At 47.4% G+C, this 15,933-nt stretch overlaps 1 protein-coding gene across 3 annotated transcripts in view; it reads right to left on the bottom strand.

Moving 5' to 3' along the window:
- The window catches only part of HNF4A (hepatocyte nuclear factor 4 alpha), a 31,142-nt gene extending 15,953 nt beyond the window's left edge, over positions 1–15,189 (bottom strand). Inside the window, exons 1-4 of one of the 3 annotated variants that reach the window (XM_065414393.1) lie at positions 15,069–15,183; positions 14,963–14,965; positions 6,012–6,186; positions 3,132–3,226 (exon numbers count right to left, since the gene is read on the bottom strand). In XM_065414393.1, coding sequence (XP_065270465.1) covers positions 3,132–3,226; positions 6,012–6,186; positions 14,963–14,965; positions 15,069–15,183 — 388 coding nt within the window. Of the gene's footprint in view, positions 1–3,131; positions 3,227–6,011; positions 6,187–14,962; positions 14,966–15,068 lie in introns of all 3 variants that reach the window. The other 2 variants (XM_065414392.1, XM_065414391.1) reach the window with 2 other exon arrangements.
- Between the last annotated feature and the right edge of the window lie 744 nt (positions 15,190–15,933).

Here is a 15,933-nt window from a genome sequence, read left to right as displayed (position 1 = left end):
ACTGAGCTATTTTAGAGTGTAAGTGCTTGAGCCAAAGCTCATTGAGGTCAATGGAAAGCCCCCCAGTGACTCATGGGTAGTGGATCTGCTCCCAAGTGCAGAAATGGGTGTCTTCACTTGGCCCCATGCTATAGTGCCAGTTTTTTAAAGGAACCTCTTAAGCCATGCATGAAAAATGTCCATGTGCCGCGTTAACACTCACAACCCCCACTCCCAGTGACTTGTGACAATTGGCCGTCATGCACACAGCTATTCACTCTGTACACACAAAAGCTGGGTACAAATGTATTTTGTGGACATAACTTCAGAAGCCTTTGAAAATGTGGCCAATACGGCTTTGCCTTCATGCGGCTTAGAGATGTACAATAGTGCTTTGGGGAACCAGCTGTATGCTAGAATGATAAAGGAAACAATGACGGTGTTACTACAAATAGTTACTGTGCATCTTGCAGCAACTATTGCCAGAGTATCTAAGCTCTCAGTTAGGTATGACACAGAATATCTGAGACTGAAGAGTCCCAGTGACAGGTATGTTTCTCTCTCATATATCTCCCTGGTTGGTTTGTTCCTCTGAAGGGCTTAGGCTGTAGGTCTAAGGGGTGTCAGCTGCTGTTGGGGCAATAATGCTGAAGAGGTGAATTCCAGTATCTGCTGAAAGGCACTGATTGTGACCCATGGTAGGCAAGTCACGCTGGAAGAGATACAGTCATCCGAGCAATTTGCTAGAAGAGGCTATCGATCCACTGTATCACCAAAATCTCTGCACGACGCTTGTGGCTCCCTGGATTTATATTTTCTGAATGTATAATTCAGTCTGATAAAAAGCAATAACTAGGCTCGGCTGAAATAAAAGCCCTGCAGTCAGCAGCTGTAAATAGCTCTCAAGGTTACGCTGCTCATTATCAGTGGCCGGGCCCCGGGTTCAGTCACACCAGGATGTTTTCTAAATGTTTGCTCAGTATTAGCTGGTCATGGACCTAATGTAACTTCTATTGAATATTAACAGACACAAGCAGAGCTTCGAGCACAAGGTGAGTCGGCTCTAAAGAGAGAGGATTCCTCTGTCCTCCAGGCAAAATTAAGGCAAGCCCTTAGCAATGCCTATCTCCTATTAGTATGGGGAGAAACGTTCCTCATGGAAGGCAGGGTTAGGGTGTTCTCAAAGGGCCCGTGTTTTGGCTGCTGCAGCTTGAGGTGTCTGTTATCCTGGGAGGTCGCTTTATTCAATGGGCTGGAATCAGGAGAACTTTGGGTTTTAAGTTGTGCATTTGCAGAACCAAATTCATCTCTGAGGTTACGCCACTGACTGGCCCATCAGGAAACACTGCAGAGGCCCCAAAGCTAGCTGTGCAGGGAGCATGTGGAGCGAAGCGAGGCTGTGGTGAGTAGCCGCACCTGACAGTGGATATTTTGATGACCATTCACACATTTTACTGGGGGTGAATTATCAGCACTTTCCACCAGGGTCTTTCTTAAAGGTGGAAATGCACCATTTTGGAGTGGACATGTTGCCATTGCCTGTGTATAGAGCGACATTGATCTCTGTGCAGAAGGCCAGCATGGGGTCTATGCGCCACTTGGGATTAAGTGGGAGTTAAGTGGTATATGGGCCTTTTGCTGGCTCCCTCAGTATGCCCCACACTGTGGATAATTCTCTGGATACTAATGAAAATTTTGAGCAAAAATGAATACAGTTTTGCTTTTTGGTAAACTTGTGAAAAGGCACTTCTCTCAGTGTGTAAAATGTCCCTGGTTATTTGTTCCTTATGTAAAAGCCACCAGCACTTCCTCAGGATAAAAAATATAGCAGAAATGCTCTTTATTGAAAATAGCCCTTTGCACCAATCCCTATTCGGGGCAGGAGGATCAAGAATTTTCGAACTTTGCCACGACATAAAAAATTATTGGCCAGTGTTTTCAAAAACAAAAATGTCTGTCTCCTCCAAATGGAGACCCTCATGTTCCCTCATCAGCAGAATAAGTTCAATGCCAAAGAGCAAGGACTAGTGGCTCATCCCAGAAAGAAGCAGATACAAAACACTACTGAGGTCTTGTCTACACGGGAAAGTTTTACTAGTTATAAAGCTATACAAATATAACTCCCTTTGTGGATACTTTTATTCCACTACAGAAGTACACTTTTTTGGTTTAGCTTCCCAAGTGACATAAGCTAAACCAAAGACGACACCCTTATACTGGAATAAGAGTGTCCACACAGGGATTTAGAGCAGTATAACTATATTGATTTAAAGTCACACCTTAGGCTTGGTTTAAACTTAAAACTTATATTGGCATAAATATGTCAGTCAGGGGTGTGAAAAAAACCACACCCCCAAGCAACAAAACTCCTCTTGTTGGTGTACACTGTCTACACTAGGTGGCTATGCCAGTATAGGCTCTGTAGTGTTCTACTGAAACAGTTCTCCATTGCAGAGAAGGCCTTAAGTAGTTGGAAATCAACTAGGTAACCTATCCTCTAGTTTAGGGCACAGGCCAAATGAGGAAAGGCCAAAAAGTCTGCTGGGCCCTGTGGGACACACTGGTGGTTACTCAATTCCCAGTGACTACTCACCGGACTCCAGAATGATCAGATACTCCAGGGGGAGAGAACTTGCAGCCAACCCCGACCCCCTCAAAAATAATTGATATAAAGTGAGAGACAGCTGATTTCACACTGATCAGACCTGATGTGATTCATGCATTCAGGGTCTTAATTATGTGGCGATCTTCTCGGTATCCAAACTAACTGGGGCTCTGAACCTTGGTGCTTTTGCCAACATTATGAAGCTTTTCTAAATGGTTCAGCGATATGGGTCCTATACATGTGTATACAGCTACACTGGATGTGCAAGTGCAAGGTAGGTGTGTGTGTCAGAGGGAGGGAGGGCGTGCCTGCCTGTAAATATTTTGTGTTTTCTGTGAGTGTAAGTAGATGTTGGTGCACAGGTGGGAGTCTCTAGGATCTTGGCGAATCTCTGGAAGTGTACATAATTGGATTGGTATGTATTTGTGTGAAGTGGTGTGTAGGTGTCTGTGGTTGGCAGGGTAGAGGCAACCAAACCAGCTGTGTAATTGGTGTCACACCCAACCAGTGGCTGGCATTAGAACAGACAGAGCACGCGGTGACTTACCTTCTTTCTTCATCCCTGCTCGAAAGCACTTCTTTAGCCTGCAGTATCGACACTGGTTTCTTTTGTCCTTATCTACAACACACTGCCTGTTAAACCTGGGGAGGAGAAAGGGGGGTGAGCAGCAGCAACAGCCTAGAGCCTATGGAGAGAGCAACCCACAGGGGCCCTGTGCTCTGAGACACAAAACCAGAGCAGAGCCCTTACAGGGCCGCTTTAATATGAGGCTCTCAATTAACCTACTATTCCCCCAGGAACTGAGGAAGAATTATCGCAGCTAAGGCAGCGCAGGGAAATTTAGGAATTCGGACACACAACTCCCATTAATTTCTGTGGGAGCCAAGAAACTTGCCTCAGGTTGCAGAGCAAGGTAATGGCAGAGGTGGGAATACGAGCCAGGAGTCCTGACTTCTAGCCCTTTTCTCTGACCACTAGACAAGGGTTGATCAAGATGGGGGTTACAACCCCCAGCAGGGTCACACACAAGTGACAGGGGGGTCAGAACCAACCTGCCCCCTATACTGCTAAATGAGTGGGGGGTCCCCAGTAGAACACAGCCAGATAGGAGGGAGAGCCTGGAGGATGGGTGGTCTGGTATGGAATATGTTGAGAATCACTGCGCTACACCACAGTCCCTCCCAGAGCTAGGCTTAGAATCCAGGCATCCTGACCCCCAGGTTCCCGCTCTTTATCACCACACAACACTGCACTAAAGCTCAAACAGACCCATCTCCCAGTATAACCCCCAAGCTTCACTGATCGGAACCAAAGCAACTTCTTCCTTCCCCACTGCTCTATCCAGATCCATGACACTTCCTTGTTTCCCTTGTTTATGGCTCTAGTGTGTAGCACAATGTCAATAGCCATTTGCAGTACAGATTTTATTGGCACTTCTCATGCTCGCTATATAGTTTTCAGCTGGCTGATCACGTCAGGTTACTAAACCTGTGAGTATGGCGTGTAGGGTGACCCAAGGGACAAAGGGCCCCCGGCATGTCAGTTGTTTAGCTTTGGAGAGCGCTGGTTTCATTGTGTTCTATTAAAGCCCATAGCCAATATTTTCCAGGATAGGTGCCTAGCGGTAGCCTTCTAAGTCCGTGTTTAGGCACCTAAATAAGTGGCCTTGTTTTCCAAACTACTGAGTGTGTCACTGTGACCACTGGAGTCAGTCGCAGTTCCTGGATGCTCAGCACTTTGGAAAATCAGGCCACTTATTTAGGTGTCTAAGTATGGATGCAGGAGTCTAACATTAGGCACCCATTTTTGAAAAGCTTAGCCCTAGGCTCCAAGCTACACTTCAAATTACACCTCTGTCACACATCGGGGGCTCCTCTCTGCTCCTCAGGTGCTGCATTCACACTGCCCAGCCGGCTTCCCCGAGATCTAGGATACCATTTTCAAAAGCACCTCAGTCTCATTTTCAAAAGGGACTTTGAGGCCTCATTGACTTTCAGTGAAACTTAGGCACCCACGGGCCAGATTTGTAAAGGGTTTTAGGTGCTACGGTCGTCACGGGGGCACCACTGACATTTTCAAAGCTGCAGTTCAGGTGCCGCCTAAACCCCACAGTGCCTACATTTCTGCTTGTTGGCATTTTCAAGACAGTCTAAGTGCTGCTGCTGCCCCACAGCTAACAAGCTGCTCAGAGCCCCAGCTCAAACTGAAACCCCAGAGGCCCCAAAGAAGGATTCTCAAACTTGGTGGGGGGATGCCTGTCTTGTCAGTAGGGCCCCATCCCATAGACATGCTCTGAGTATGCCTAAGACCTGATACCTGATACCCCCTGAAGCAGGAAGGCTGGCTGCAGATGGTGGGGGAAGCTCAGCATCTGCACACAAGACAGCCAGGGTCACAGATATACGTAGGGCGAGAGTGAGTGAGGTATTGAACGTGAACAGGAGCCAGAGAGAGGTGGTTCTGGCTGCTAGGCCATGGGCTATCTAGGCTTAGGTGCATAACTCCAGGAGAGGGTTCACAGCTGGGATTCCCAGGCAGAAGGAGGTGTTTATCTCTGGGCCATCAGCCAGGTGCAGCAGCTCAACCACGGAGGCCCCTAAGTCCCTCTCCTCTCTCCAGCGTTTCACTCCTGGCTTGGTTAGGCAGTTCCCTGCTCAGCTGGCCAACTTCTGCTTTCTTAGGTGCTTGACTATCCCCACGCACTCTATAGCGAGCTTAGGCGGCATGGAGCTACCTCACTCCGGGCTGAAAATTCCACCAGGAACGGGCTGCCAAGAGGTTAAGCGTAGCTCTGCTCAGCTGAGCAAGGCTGATGTCCCTTTAAAAATCTGGACCCCACCCCCCACCCGAGTGCCTAAGTCACTTTTAAAAATAGGCCTTAGGCTTCTACAATTATTTCGGTGCTTTTGGAAATTTTACCCCAGACCAGACTCTGCTGGGATTGATGCAGGAGTAATATCCCAATGGCCTGTTGCACTGCCCCACACAGAGGGATGGGAGTTCATCACCACGTCTGCCCGTCAGAGGCAAGGTGCTCAGCCCCTGGCAGTAGGAAACATTCTATCTTGCTTTGCAATGACCTCTCCTCTCAGCCTCTCTCCCCAGCCCAGCAGGGGGAGGGTGTTGCAGAGAAAGTGCTTAGCCCCATAGAATGAGGCCGTCATTCCCTGCTACTCTCAGGTGACCCCTGGCTTGAGGCTGGTGAGGAGCTCTGCTGGGAGCTGTGTCCAGCCCTCCTCAGCTGGAAGGACAGGCCAGTACTGTGAGATGTGGGGTAAAGGGAGACAACAGGGAATAGTGACCCCAAGTATTGGGGGATTCTCAGAGCAGTTCCTGGTAGACTTGTTCCCACTCTTGTCTATGGCACATGCCCTGCTCCAGCTGGAGCCTCGCATAGCATGATGCCCTGGTGCCCTCAGTCCGTACCTGCAGGAGTACATGTGGTTCTTCCTGACGCTCCTCCTGAAGAAGCCTTTGCAGCCATCACAGCTGGAGGCCCCATAGTGCTTCCCCGTGGCACGGTCCCCGCAGATGGCGCACAATGCGCTCATCCCAATGCTATTGGAGGCGTTGAGGTTTGTTGCGTCTGATGGAGACGTGTCTACGTCGGGAAGGACAAAGAGAAGGAGACAATGAAGAGTCAGAGAAGCTGCTCTTTACCCAAGGAGGCAGGAGGTAACCAGGGGGACCCTTTGGCATGCACATACACACAGGGATGCTGGAACAATTTGTATCATGGGGGTGCTGAGAGCCATTGAACCAGACTGTAAACCCTGTAGCTAATGGAAACCTCTTCAAGCCTTGGGGTGCAGCAGCACTTCTAGTTACAGTACCTGTGCATGCACGCACACACACACATGCACGTACTTCAATATCTTGCTACAGATGTACCAAGCTGGGGGTGCTCGGCTCCTTGGAAAATCCGGCCCTAGGGTCAAAATGTTCCAACTTGGATTCCTAAAGTTAGGCACCCAAATAAGTGGCCTGAGTTCCTAAGGAGCAGGACACTTACAGCTCCCATGGATTTCAGTTAGGGCATTGGGTGCTCAGTACCCCTTAAAATCAGGCCACCCAATGGCTCAGTTTAAGGGGGACAGTAAATACTTCATGTTTGCAAAGTGCATCGAGACCCTCTGGTGAAAATCACTGTACACAAACAGTGTGATTAGCATTCAAACAGTCTGGAATCCAGACACAGCCTCAAACTTCGTGGCAACACAGCTCACAGCTAGCACTGCACAGAGCCGATATTCATTGGGGATTTTCACATTTCAGTTGCTGTTTTGCGGTGCTGACCACAACGCCTTGAATTGCCCCTGGAAGCAGACAGCTAGCCAGGGCAGTGCTTGGAGCAGAGGTGTCATGTGCTCAGTGTAGGCCACCCAATTTAATAGGGAGGCAGCTGCATTCTGCACTAGTTTTAGCCTTCCAAGAGCCCAGACTAGCCCTAAGTAGAATGTATTAAAGGAGTGTGGTGACAAACATAGGGATAGTTATTGTGAGGTTTGCATGAGAGCCTCGTGGCCAGCGGTTGATGGAAAAATACCTTATGGGCCACTGTTTCCAACTGGCAATCCAGAAGCAGCAATTAATCCGAAAGGTCTCTGAGGGCATCAACCATCTTGGTGGACAGTGTGGACAAACTCCCTCAAATGCAGCCTCAGCCCACTGCTCTAAATGCTTCTTCCTTTCAACAGGCACCACACCTGGGTTGTCAGGATAGGCCGCAGCCGGTTCACTTTCATGATGATCCCTAGCGCAGTCAGACACAGATTGGGCTGTCCTTACTGAGGTGAGGGAGCCCTTTCCCACATGATGAGCCCCATTGACTTGTGTGAGTCAGTGCTCCCCCCATCTGAGCAAGGATTGCGCACTCCAGCCCAGAAAGAGAGGGCTGAGAGTGTAGAACTTGGGAGACAGATCTGGGCATCCTTGAGTCTCTGAGAACATTACACCCCAAGCCACCATCTGGGAAGAAGGACAACCCAGGGAATTACAGACCAGTCACCTTAGCTTCGGTACCCAGAAAAATAATGGAGCAAATCATCAAACAATCAATTTGTGAGCACCTAGAAGATAATAAGGTGATAAGTAACAGTCAACATGGGTTTGTCAAGCCAACCTAATATCCTTCTTTGACAGAGTAACAAGCCTTGTGTATAGGGGGAAGTAGTAGATATGACATATCTCAACTTTAGTAGGAATTTTTATACAACCTTACATGACCTTCCCATAAACAAACTAGGAAGATATAACCTAGACAAACCTACTATAAAGTCAGTGCTTAATTGGTTGGAAAACCGTACTCAGAGAGTAGCTATCACTGGTTCATAGTCAAGCTGGAAGGGCATATTGATTGGGGTTCTGCAGGGAACTGTTCTGGATCCCTGCAGGACCCCAATGGGTTTGGATGGTAATATAGAGAGTACACTTATAAAGTTTGCAGATGATACCAAGCTGGGAGGGTTTGCAAGTGCTTTGGAGGACAGGATTAGAATTCAAAATGATCTTGACAAACTGGGGAAATTGTCTGAAATAAACAGAATGAAATACAATAAGGACAAATGCAAAGTAATCCACTTAGGAAGGAACAATCAATTGCACATATACAAAATAGGAAATAACTGCCTAGGAAAAAGGATCTGGGGCATTATAGTGGATCACATACTAAATATGTGTCAACAATGTAATACTGTTACAAAAAAATCAAACATCATTCTGAGATGTATTAGCAGGAGTGTTGTAAGCAAGACAAAAGAAGTAATTCTACCACTCTATTCAGCACTGATAAGGCCTCAACTGGAGTACTGTGTCCAGTTCTGGGCACCACACTTTGGGAAAGATGTGGACAAATTGGAGAAAGTCCAGAGGAGAGCAACAAAAATGATTAAAGATCTAGAAAACATGACCTATGAGGAAAGATTGAAAAAATTGGGGTTATTTAGTCTGGAGAAGAGAAGATTGAGGCAGGACATAGTAACATTCTTTAAGTTCATGAAAGATTGTTATAAAAAGGAGGGTGGCCAATTGTTCTCCCTATCCACTGAGGACAGGACAAGAAGTAATGGGCTTAAATTGCAGCGAGGGAGATTTAGGTTGGACATTATGAAAAACTTCCTAGCTGTAAGGATAGTTAAGCACTGGAACAAATTACCTAGGGAGGTTGTGGCTAGAGCCCTACGCGGATACAAATTTATATCTGCAGATGCAGATATCCACGGATATAAATGGGTGTCCGTGGAAACGCAGGGCTCTCCCGGGAACTGCAGGGGCAAAAGGAGCAGAACCCAGGAGCCAGCGCCCTGCGCCGGCGGCTCCTCCAGTGCAGCTGTATCGTCCCCCAACCCCGCCCCCAGCCCTGTCCTCCGGCGTGGCTGTATGGACCCCAGAAAAGAGATGCAGTCAGGCAGACAGCTGCGTGGAAGGGATGGGGGCGGGGCTGGGGGCAGTACAGCCACATGGGAGGAGCTGCCGGCGCTGGCTCCTGAGAGCGGTGGCCCCATATTCTGCTCATTTTGCCGCTGAGTTCCCGGGAGAGCCCTGCGGTTCCGCAGATACTCATTTATATCCACAGATAACAGATATAAATTTGTATCTGCGCAGGGCTCTAGTTGTGGAATCTCCTTCATTGCAGGTTTTTGTGAACAGGTTAGTCAGGGCTGGTCTGGAGAATACTGAGTTCTGCCTCAATGCAAGGGACTGGATTAGATGACCTATCAAGGTCCCTTCCAGTCTGACATTTCTATGATTTCTAGGATATCATCTCCCCCAGGGGCTTTGCATAAACATTGACTGGGAAGGATGGGAGCCAACCAAACCTTAAGGCTGATGGCATCGAATGCTGCTAACCCTGTAACTGTGACTGACACCTCCATGTGTCATGTATCAGCACAGATACCTTCGTCTTCCTCAATGGAAATTCCAGATGAAAATTATTTACTGATTCCAGATGGTCATAGAAACAGAGAAATGAGTCTGCTGGTCTTCTGATTTCTACTGGTCCCACCGCTGTTCTGCCACTGACACTGATAGAGGCCAGTAGGAATTAGGAGAGACCATGAGAAAACCCTAGAAAGCTACCTGAAGGATTCTAATGGAGACTGCTGGAATTTCTATCGGGGCTCTAGAAGGCCATCATCAACCATCCATGGTGACATGGTCTCTGTCCCATACCCAGGTGTGAAACTCAAAGCAAAAACTCAGAGGGCGTAAACTAAAAATGAACTGGAATCCTAAAAAGGTTTTAATGAACCTCTGCCTTGCACATGGCAGACACTGGATCTCATGGGGCCTTGGGGTCAAACCCATTCTTGGGGTAACGCCATTGGCTTCCTCGGGCTTGCACTGTGAATGAATCTCTGCCCTAATCCCCACAAAGAATCTGTCTGGTCTGAGAGGAAGAAACCCAATATTCTACCCACCATCAAGGCTTCCTACCCATGATTTCCTTTCCTGTTGTGAAGGGATGTATAGACCTCATGCAGGCTCTGGCAGGAAGAGGGTTAACACTCTCTCAGTACAGGCCACAGCTGCCTTGGTGCAGAGATCCACCTGGAAGCAAGGCTGGGCAAATTAGGCCTGTCACCAGCACATGATAAGAGGGCTGTGCCCGGAAGGGCTGGGGCTGGCAGTAGGAGCCAGAATCCTGGGCGGAGAGGAGGGTAGGACAATGCTGCTGGCAAAGCTCTGTTGCTGAAGAGTTCATTTAGAGGCCAGGCTGAAGGAGCCTCGGGAGCTCTTTGTTTAAAGCCCTGCTTGTGGGAAGTTTCTTTTGTTTGCCTGTTTGTTTAACTAGGCTCCAGGGAGGCTAGAGAGCTGGACTACCACAGCCTAGGAAATTGTTCCCCTGATCCACTGCATAGAGATACATACAGGCACCAAAACTCCCAGCAAAATATCTCTTCACTTACCTCTGAGTAAGGGCTTGTCTGTGTGGGGAAGTTATACTGGTATAAACTGGGGTGTGAATTTAAAGCACTGGAGTTCTACTTCCCACATGGCCACTCTTATTCTGCTCCCAGAGGGCCTTTTTCTGGTTTGGCTTATGTCACTTTGGAAGCTGTTCAAACTCAGCAGAAGCCTATTTCAGAATAAGAGTGTCTGCGTGGGGGAGTTATACTGGTATAACCCGAGTGGTTTAGTTAGATCGCGATAATTCTACTGATATAACTGGGCAAAATCTCCCATGCAGACAAGCCCTAAGGCTTTGGGTCTGCTCGATCCATCCTCTGCAGCAGCAGCAGCTGAGGCAGGGTGGGAGGGGGGATTCTGTCTGGATGTAAGCTTTCTAAGTGGCTGTTGTCCAGTCCAGCAGGCTGTGTTTGCATCTTGTCAGGATTGAGAGGACCATACTGAATTTACACAGAACAGAGTAAATTGAAGCCCCCCTCCCCCCCCTCTAGTAGGGAAAGGTGACCGTCCGGAGCATACAATGTCCCCTGCCCCTTGGATCAAGGTATATGCTGGGGGCTGTAGTATCAGCCTGCACTGCCATGTTAATGATGAGAAATTTGGAGCTGGTATGATCTCTCCTGTGGTGGGCTAATGAGGTTTTTTTTTTTTTTTTTTTACACTCCCTTCCTGTCCTTCCCTGCAGCCTTTGTCCCCTTTACAGGCTTCGTTCTCTGATTCCAATTCCAGATCACCCTCCTGATTTTCGATATCATCCATGAACTTGCTCCTTCTCTGAGCTCCTATCTACCTGTCCCCATGCATTCTGCCCTTCTAGGTTTTGCTCCCTCTCGTTGATACTCTGGATTTTAGGGGTCGCTTTTATAGTTGTGCTGCCCCATCTGGCACCTGCCCCCTGCGCGAGTGAGTCACGTCTCGTTAGCTTTCAGCTAGTAGCCTCTGTGATGCTTTGCAGGAAGGCTGCTGCCTACAAACATGCTTCCTCTTGGTGTGACAGTTCACAGGCTCTCAGACAGCCAGAGATGAAATCATGTCAGAAAAATGAGTATATGTCAATTTCCTCCAAACATATATAACATAAAACAAAGATATGGAATCAGAGAAGAAAAACATCAGAGAGCGCTGCACACAATCACCTCATTATTTATTAAATGAATGACAGTAGTCCCCAGAGACCCCAATCAGGGATCAGGGCCCCTTTGTGCTGAGTCTGTACACACACATAACAAAAAGACAGTCCCTACCCCAAAAAGCTTACAGTCTACCAGTCTCCTATTCTCACTGGCTGGAAACGGAAACAGAATTATTTGCTGATGGATAATTTTCAAACTATTATTATTTGTATAGTGTCAGAAACTTAACTGACTGTTCTCTCTCCCTGGCTGTCCCAACAATGCCTGTTTAATGGGGATTAGTCAGAAGTTAGGACAAAGAAGATGAAAAAGCTAATTCCCCTTTAAAGCCAGGGAACTAATAACACTGAAAATGATCTAACTCTTGTATAGCAATTTTTATCCTGACCAATCCCAAAGCATTTTCCAAAACTAGAAGCATCAAAACTATAAAAAGGTATGAACTGCATCTACCATTGAAATGCAGCCACCTCTGGAATGGAACATAATGTCTGTTTAACAGCACACAGCAACACTTCACAGCAGTTTTGGATCAGAAATGTAGAGGACTGTGTCCAATTAAAAAAAAAAAAAAAAAAAGCAGAAGAGGTGGGTTATTTAGGTAGGCAGATTGTGGTTGCCTGAGTGGGAATTTTGCCAGAATCAGAGTTAACCCTCATGTCCCCATCCTTTATAAAGATGTAGACCACTGGTTCTCAACCAGGGGTATATGTACTCCTGGGGGTACGCAGAGGTCTTCCAGGGGGTACATCAACTCATCTAGATATTTGCCTAGTTTTACAACAGGCTACATAAAAAGCACTAGTGAAGTCAGTGCAAACTAAAATTTCATACAATGACTTGTTTATACTGCTCTATATACTATACACTGAAATGTAAGTACAATATTTATATTCCAGTTGATTTATTTTATAATTATATGGTAAAAATGAGAAAGTCAGCAATTTTTCAGTAATAGTGTGCTGTATTTTGTATTTTTATGTCTGATTTTGTAAGCAAGTAGTTTTTAAATGAGGTGAAATTTGGGGTTATATAACACAAATCAGACTCCTGAAGGGGTACAGTAGTCTGGAAAGATTGAGAGCCACTGATGTAGACTTTCACTAAAATCTTCTCCATTATAGCTCAAAGGCCCCAAAGTATCACATATCAAAAAGCGGGAAGCTGTTCAGATGAATTGGCTGGGTTACTAGGAGAGTGTTTCTAGGGCATTTTTCCTACTGGGCCTGAACACACAAACTTCTTGGAAGAGAAAAGTTGTAGGAAATGAAGCTGATACTCTCCTCTTCTCCCCACAGGGCCTGTTGCAAGGGGATCACCTTTTCTACAGCTTATAAAATCAGGGCTATCCCTGTAGAATTTGTCAGCCACTTCTGCTAAAAACATATTTAAACAAACTCGGTACAGATAGTGTCTACTCTGGCCCTACAAAGCTTCAATGGGCTTTCTAGGCCTTAGAGCGGGGGGGGGGGGGGGAGGGATAGCTCAGTGGTTTGAGCATTGGCCTGCTAAACCCAGGGTTGTGAGTTCAATCCTTAAGGGGGCCATTTAGGGAACTGGGGTAAAAATCTGTCTGGGGATTGGTCCTGCTTTGAGCAGGGGGTTGGACTAGATGACCTCCTGAGGTCCCTTCCAACCCTGATATTCTATGATTCTATGACTCCCCACAGATAAGAGGGTTCAATACATTAGATGGATGGTACAAGGGCCACATAAGGGGCTTTAAGCTTAGTAGTAAAGCCTAGGCCCACCTGTAAGAATAAATACTGGCATCTCTGCAAGTCAACTGGTTCCACACAATTCAAGGAGATGGAGCGTAAAGGCAGCTGCCTCTCTGTGCATCCCACCACCCTGTGTCCCCTGAACTCTCCAAGCCAAATCGCTCAGCCTGCCAAGGTGCAAATGTGGGACCAAGACCCAAAACAATGGCTGGAGGAGTTACAGCAGATGAGGGATGTTTCAGGGCTGTGGAGTTAATTTCCATAGCATAACCCATTATGTTCTCTCTCTCACCCATTCTGCCCCTAACGAGCCCCTTGGCAGAGGCTGGGGGATTTAATAAGTCTTTCCCACCTCTAGAAAATCTGACAGCGTTCTTAGCCAAGCTGCATGAGACAGCACTGGAGAGGGGAGCTCTGCGTACTGGGACTTGATGCAGTTAATGGTAGTTACAATCTATGCCCTACTTCAGGCAGATTACACCCACCACTCAGGTCTGCTCCCTCTGGGTTCATATGCTCTGGAGATGCTGACCCCATGGAGTGCTGAGCAGAGAGACAATATACAGGGGGAGCCCAACTCTATATAGATGGTTTGTGGCAGGAGAAGTTCTCTCTTGCAGCCACAGTGAGACTAGATCAGTGACAGGATTCTGTAAGTAAAACTGTTTGTGTCTTCAGAGCAGGCTCGTGTTAAGGGAGCTGACCAGGGTGCGGGGACGTCATTCTGGTAGCTCTGAGAGCTAGTTAGTTGCTTTCTGCAGCATACTTAGCTTAGTGATTAACCCAGTATTTAGAGAGGACTTGGGGGGGCCCCGGAGAGGAATTTTCATTGATTGTGTCTCTGAGTGTCTAATAAAAAGGAATCCTCACAAGTTCCAAAATATAACCAGTGGGACAATGTTGCAAATCCTGATAGAATTGTGATTCTCCCCAGGGTGTGTGGGTGAAAGTGCCCTTTTATCACAGCTATAAGATACACTGATACTATTTCCAGTTAAAGGACTGAACCTTCCCCTCAGAGCCCCACATATGTTTCAATTCACACCAATTATGCCATGCAACGGGGTTCAAGCTAGCTACGGTCAGCCTGTTGTAAAGAGAAATGTCATGCCACCTGTGCACATGAACAGCTTCTCTCTATGTGGAGGTATTACAATCTGTATAGTGTGATGCACTGAAACCTTCTGGGGCTTTCATTCTACTTCACTGCTAGAGGGGCTGCTCTCTGTCCAGGTTCACTGTCCCAACTTTGGACTTCACAGTATCTCTGTCAAGCCATGGAAAGCTCCTTACTCGGAAGCCCTGCCTAGCAGGGAGGTAAAGAACCACCCTTCACTCTGCATTCTCCTTTCCTTTGGGTTAGGGACTTGTGAGAGACAGTCACTGTCAGCTCGGGCCCCCAGTCCCTCTGCTGTGTCTGCCAGGGCCAGATGTTGAGCAGGAAAATTCTGTTCTATTCAGGTTCTTATACTACACCCATTGCCTTGGTATCTGAGTTAATGTCATTCAATCAGTTCAAGTGGCGTGTTAGTTAAACAGAAACACTTCTCTACGGGAGCAGGAAAAGTCCCCCTCTGACTTGGTGCTTCAGCTCCCCCTGTGCCCTCTGCACCAGCTACATGCCTGTTGCCAGATGACCTGTGCTCCCGAAGGCACTGGCTGGCTCTACCACTGATCCCACCTTCGACTGGCAAAAGCAAACCCAGCGGTAGACTTACCGTTGCCCATGGCCAGCACCTGCATGTTCTCAAACTCCAGAGTGGTGTAAGCTGGGTCCAAAGCTGCGCTATAATCTGCCATCTCCATGTCTATCAGGGCTTTGGAGAGACGCATTATCATCAGCAAACACGGGCCAGATTGCAGCGATTCCCTCGTCGGAGGTTATTGGCCCCTCAGCCTCCGGCTGCCTTCACTGCGTCCCCTATCTGTTGTCTTTTATTTCAAATATTTCTCTGAAAGGATTTGCTGAGCTTCAAGGCCTATACTCCCCAGAGGGGTGGAGGCAAGAGGCGGGGGGGTTAATCTTTAATCATCTCACCCACTGGTGAACGCTAAGCTGGATGGTTGGGTTTTTTTTTTTTTTTGGTGGGGCAGCAGCGATTTTGTTGACTGTTTATTATTGAATCTACATGCACTTTGCTGATTTCAGCTTCTGGGCACATGCCGGGGTGGCAGCATTTAGAGAGAGGAGCATTCTCCATGAGTGAAGTACATTCGCTGGGCTATTGATCTTGATGCTTAATTGTTATTATTGGTCTTAATTTTAGCTGAAGTGTCAGAACTTGGAAAAACCCTTCCTGGAGAACGACGTTCTTGCCCTGTTCCCTCCCCTTCCATATCCTCCGGCTTTCTCTCCCTCTCGTCCCCCACACCCTTTTCTCTCTCTCGCTTTCATTTCACAGAAGGTCACTCTAACCGGAATTGCCATTTACACATGGTAACAACATGAGACTTTCATTTTACTTCCCTATAAACCGAGTTTTACAGGGCCAGAGCTCACTATAAACACCTCTCACTCCACAGCCTTTCCCAACAACTTTCAGGGACAGATTTTCAGAAGAGCCAGGCATGCAAAGGTACATG

The sequence above is a fragment of the Emys orbicularis genome, chromosome 12 (assembly GCF_028017835.1).
Source record: "Emys orbicularis isolate rEmyOrb1 chromosome 12, rEmyOrb1.hap1, whole genome shotgun sequence".
NCBI lineage: Eukaryota > Metazoa > Chordata > Testudines > Emydidae > Emys > Emys orbicularis.
This window is presented reverse-complemented; position numbering and strand designations above follow the sequence as displayed.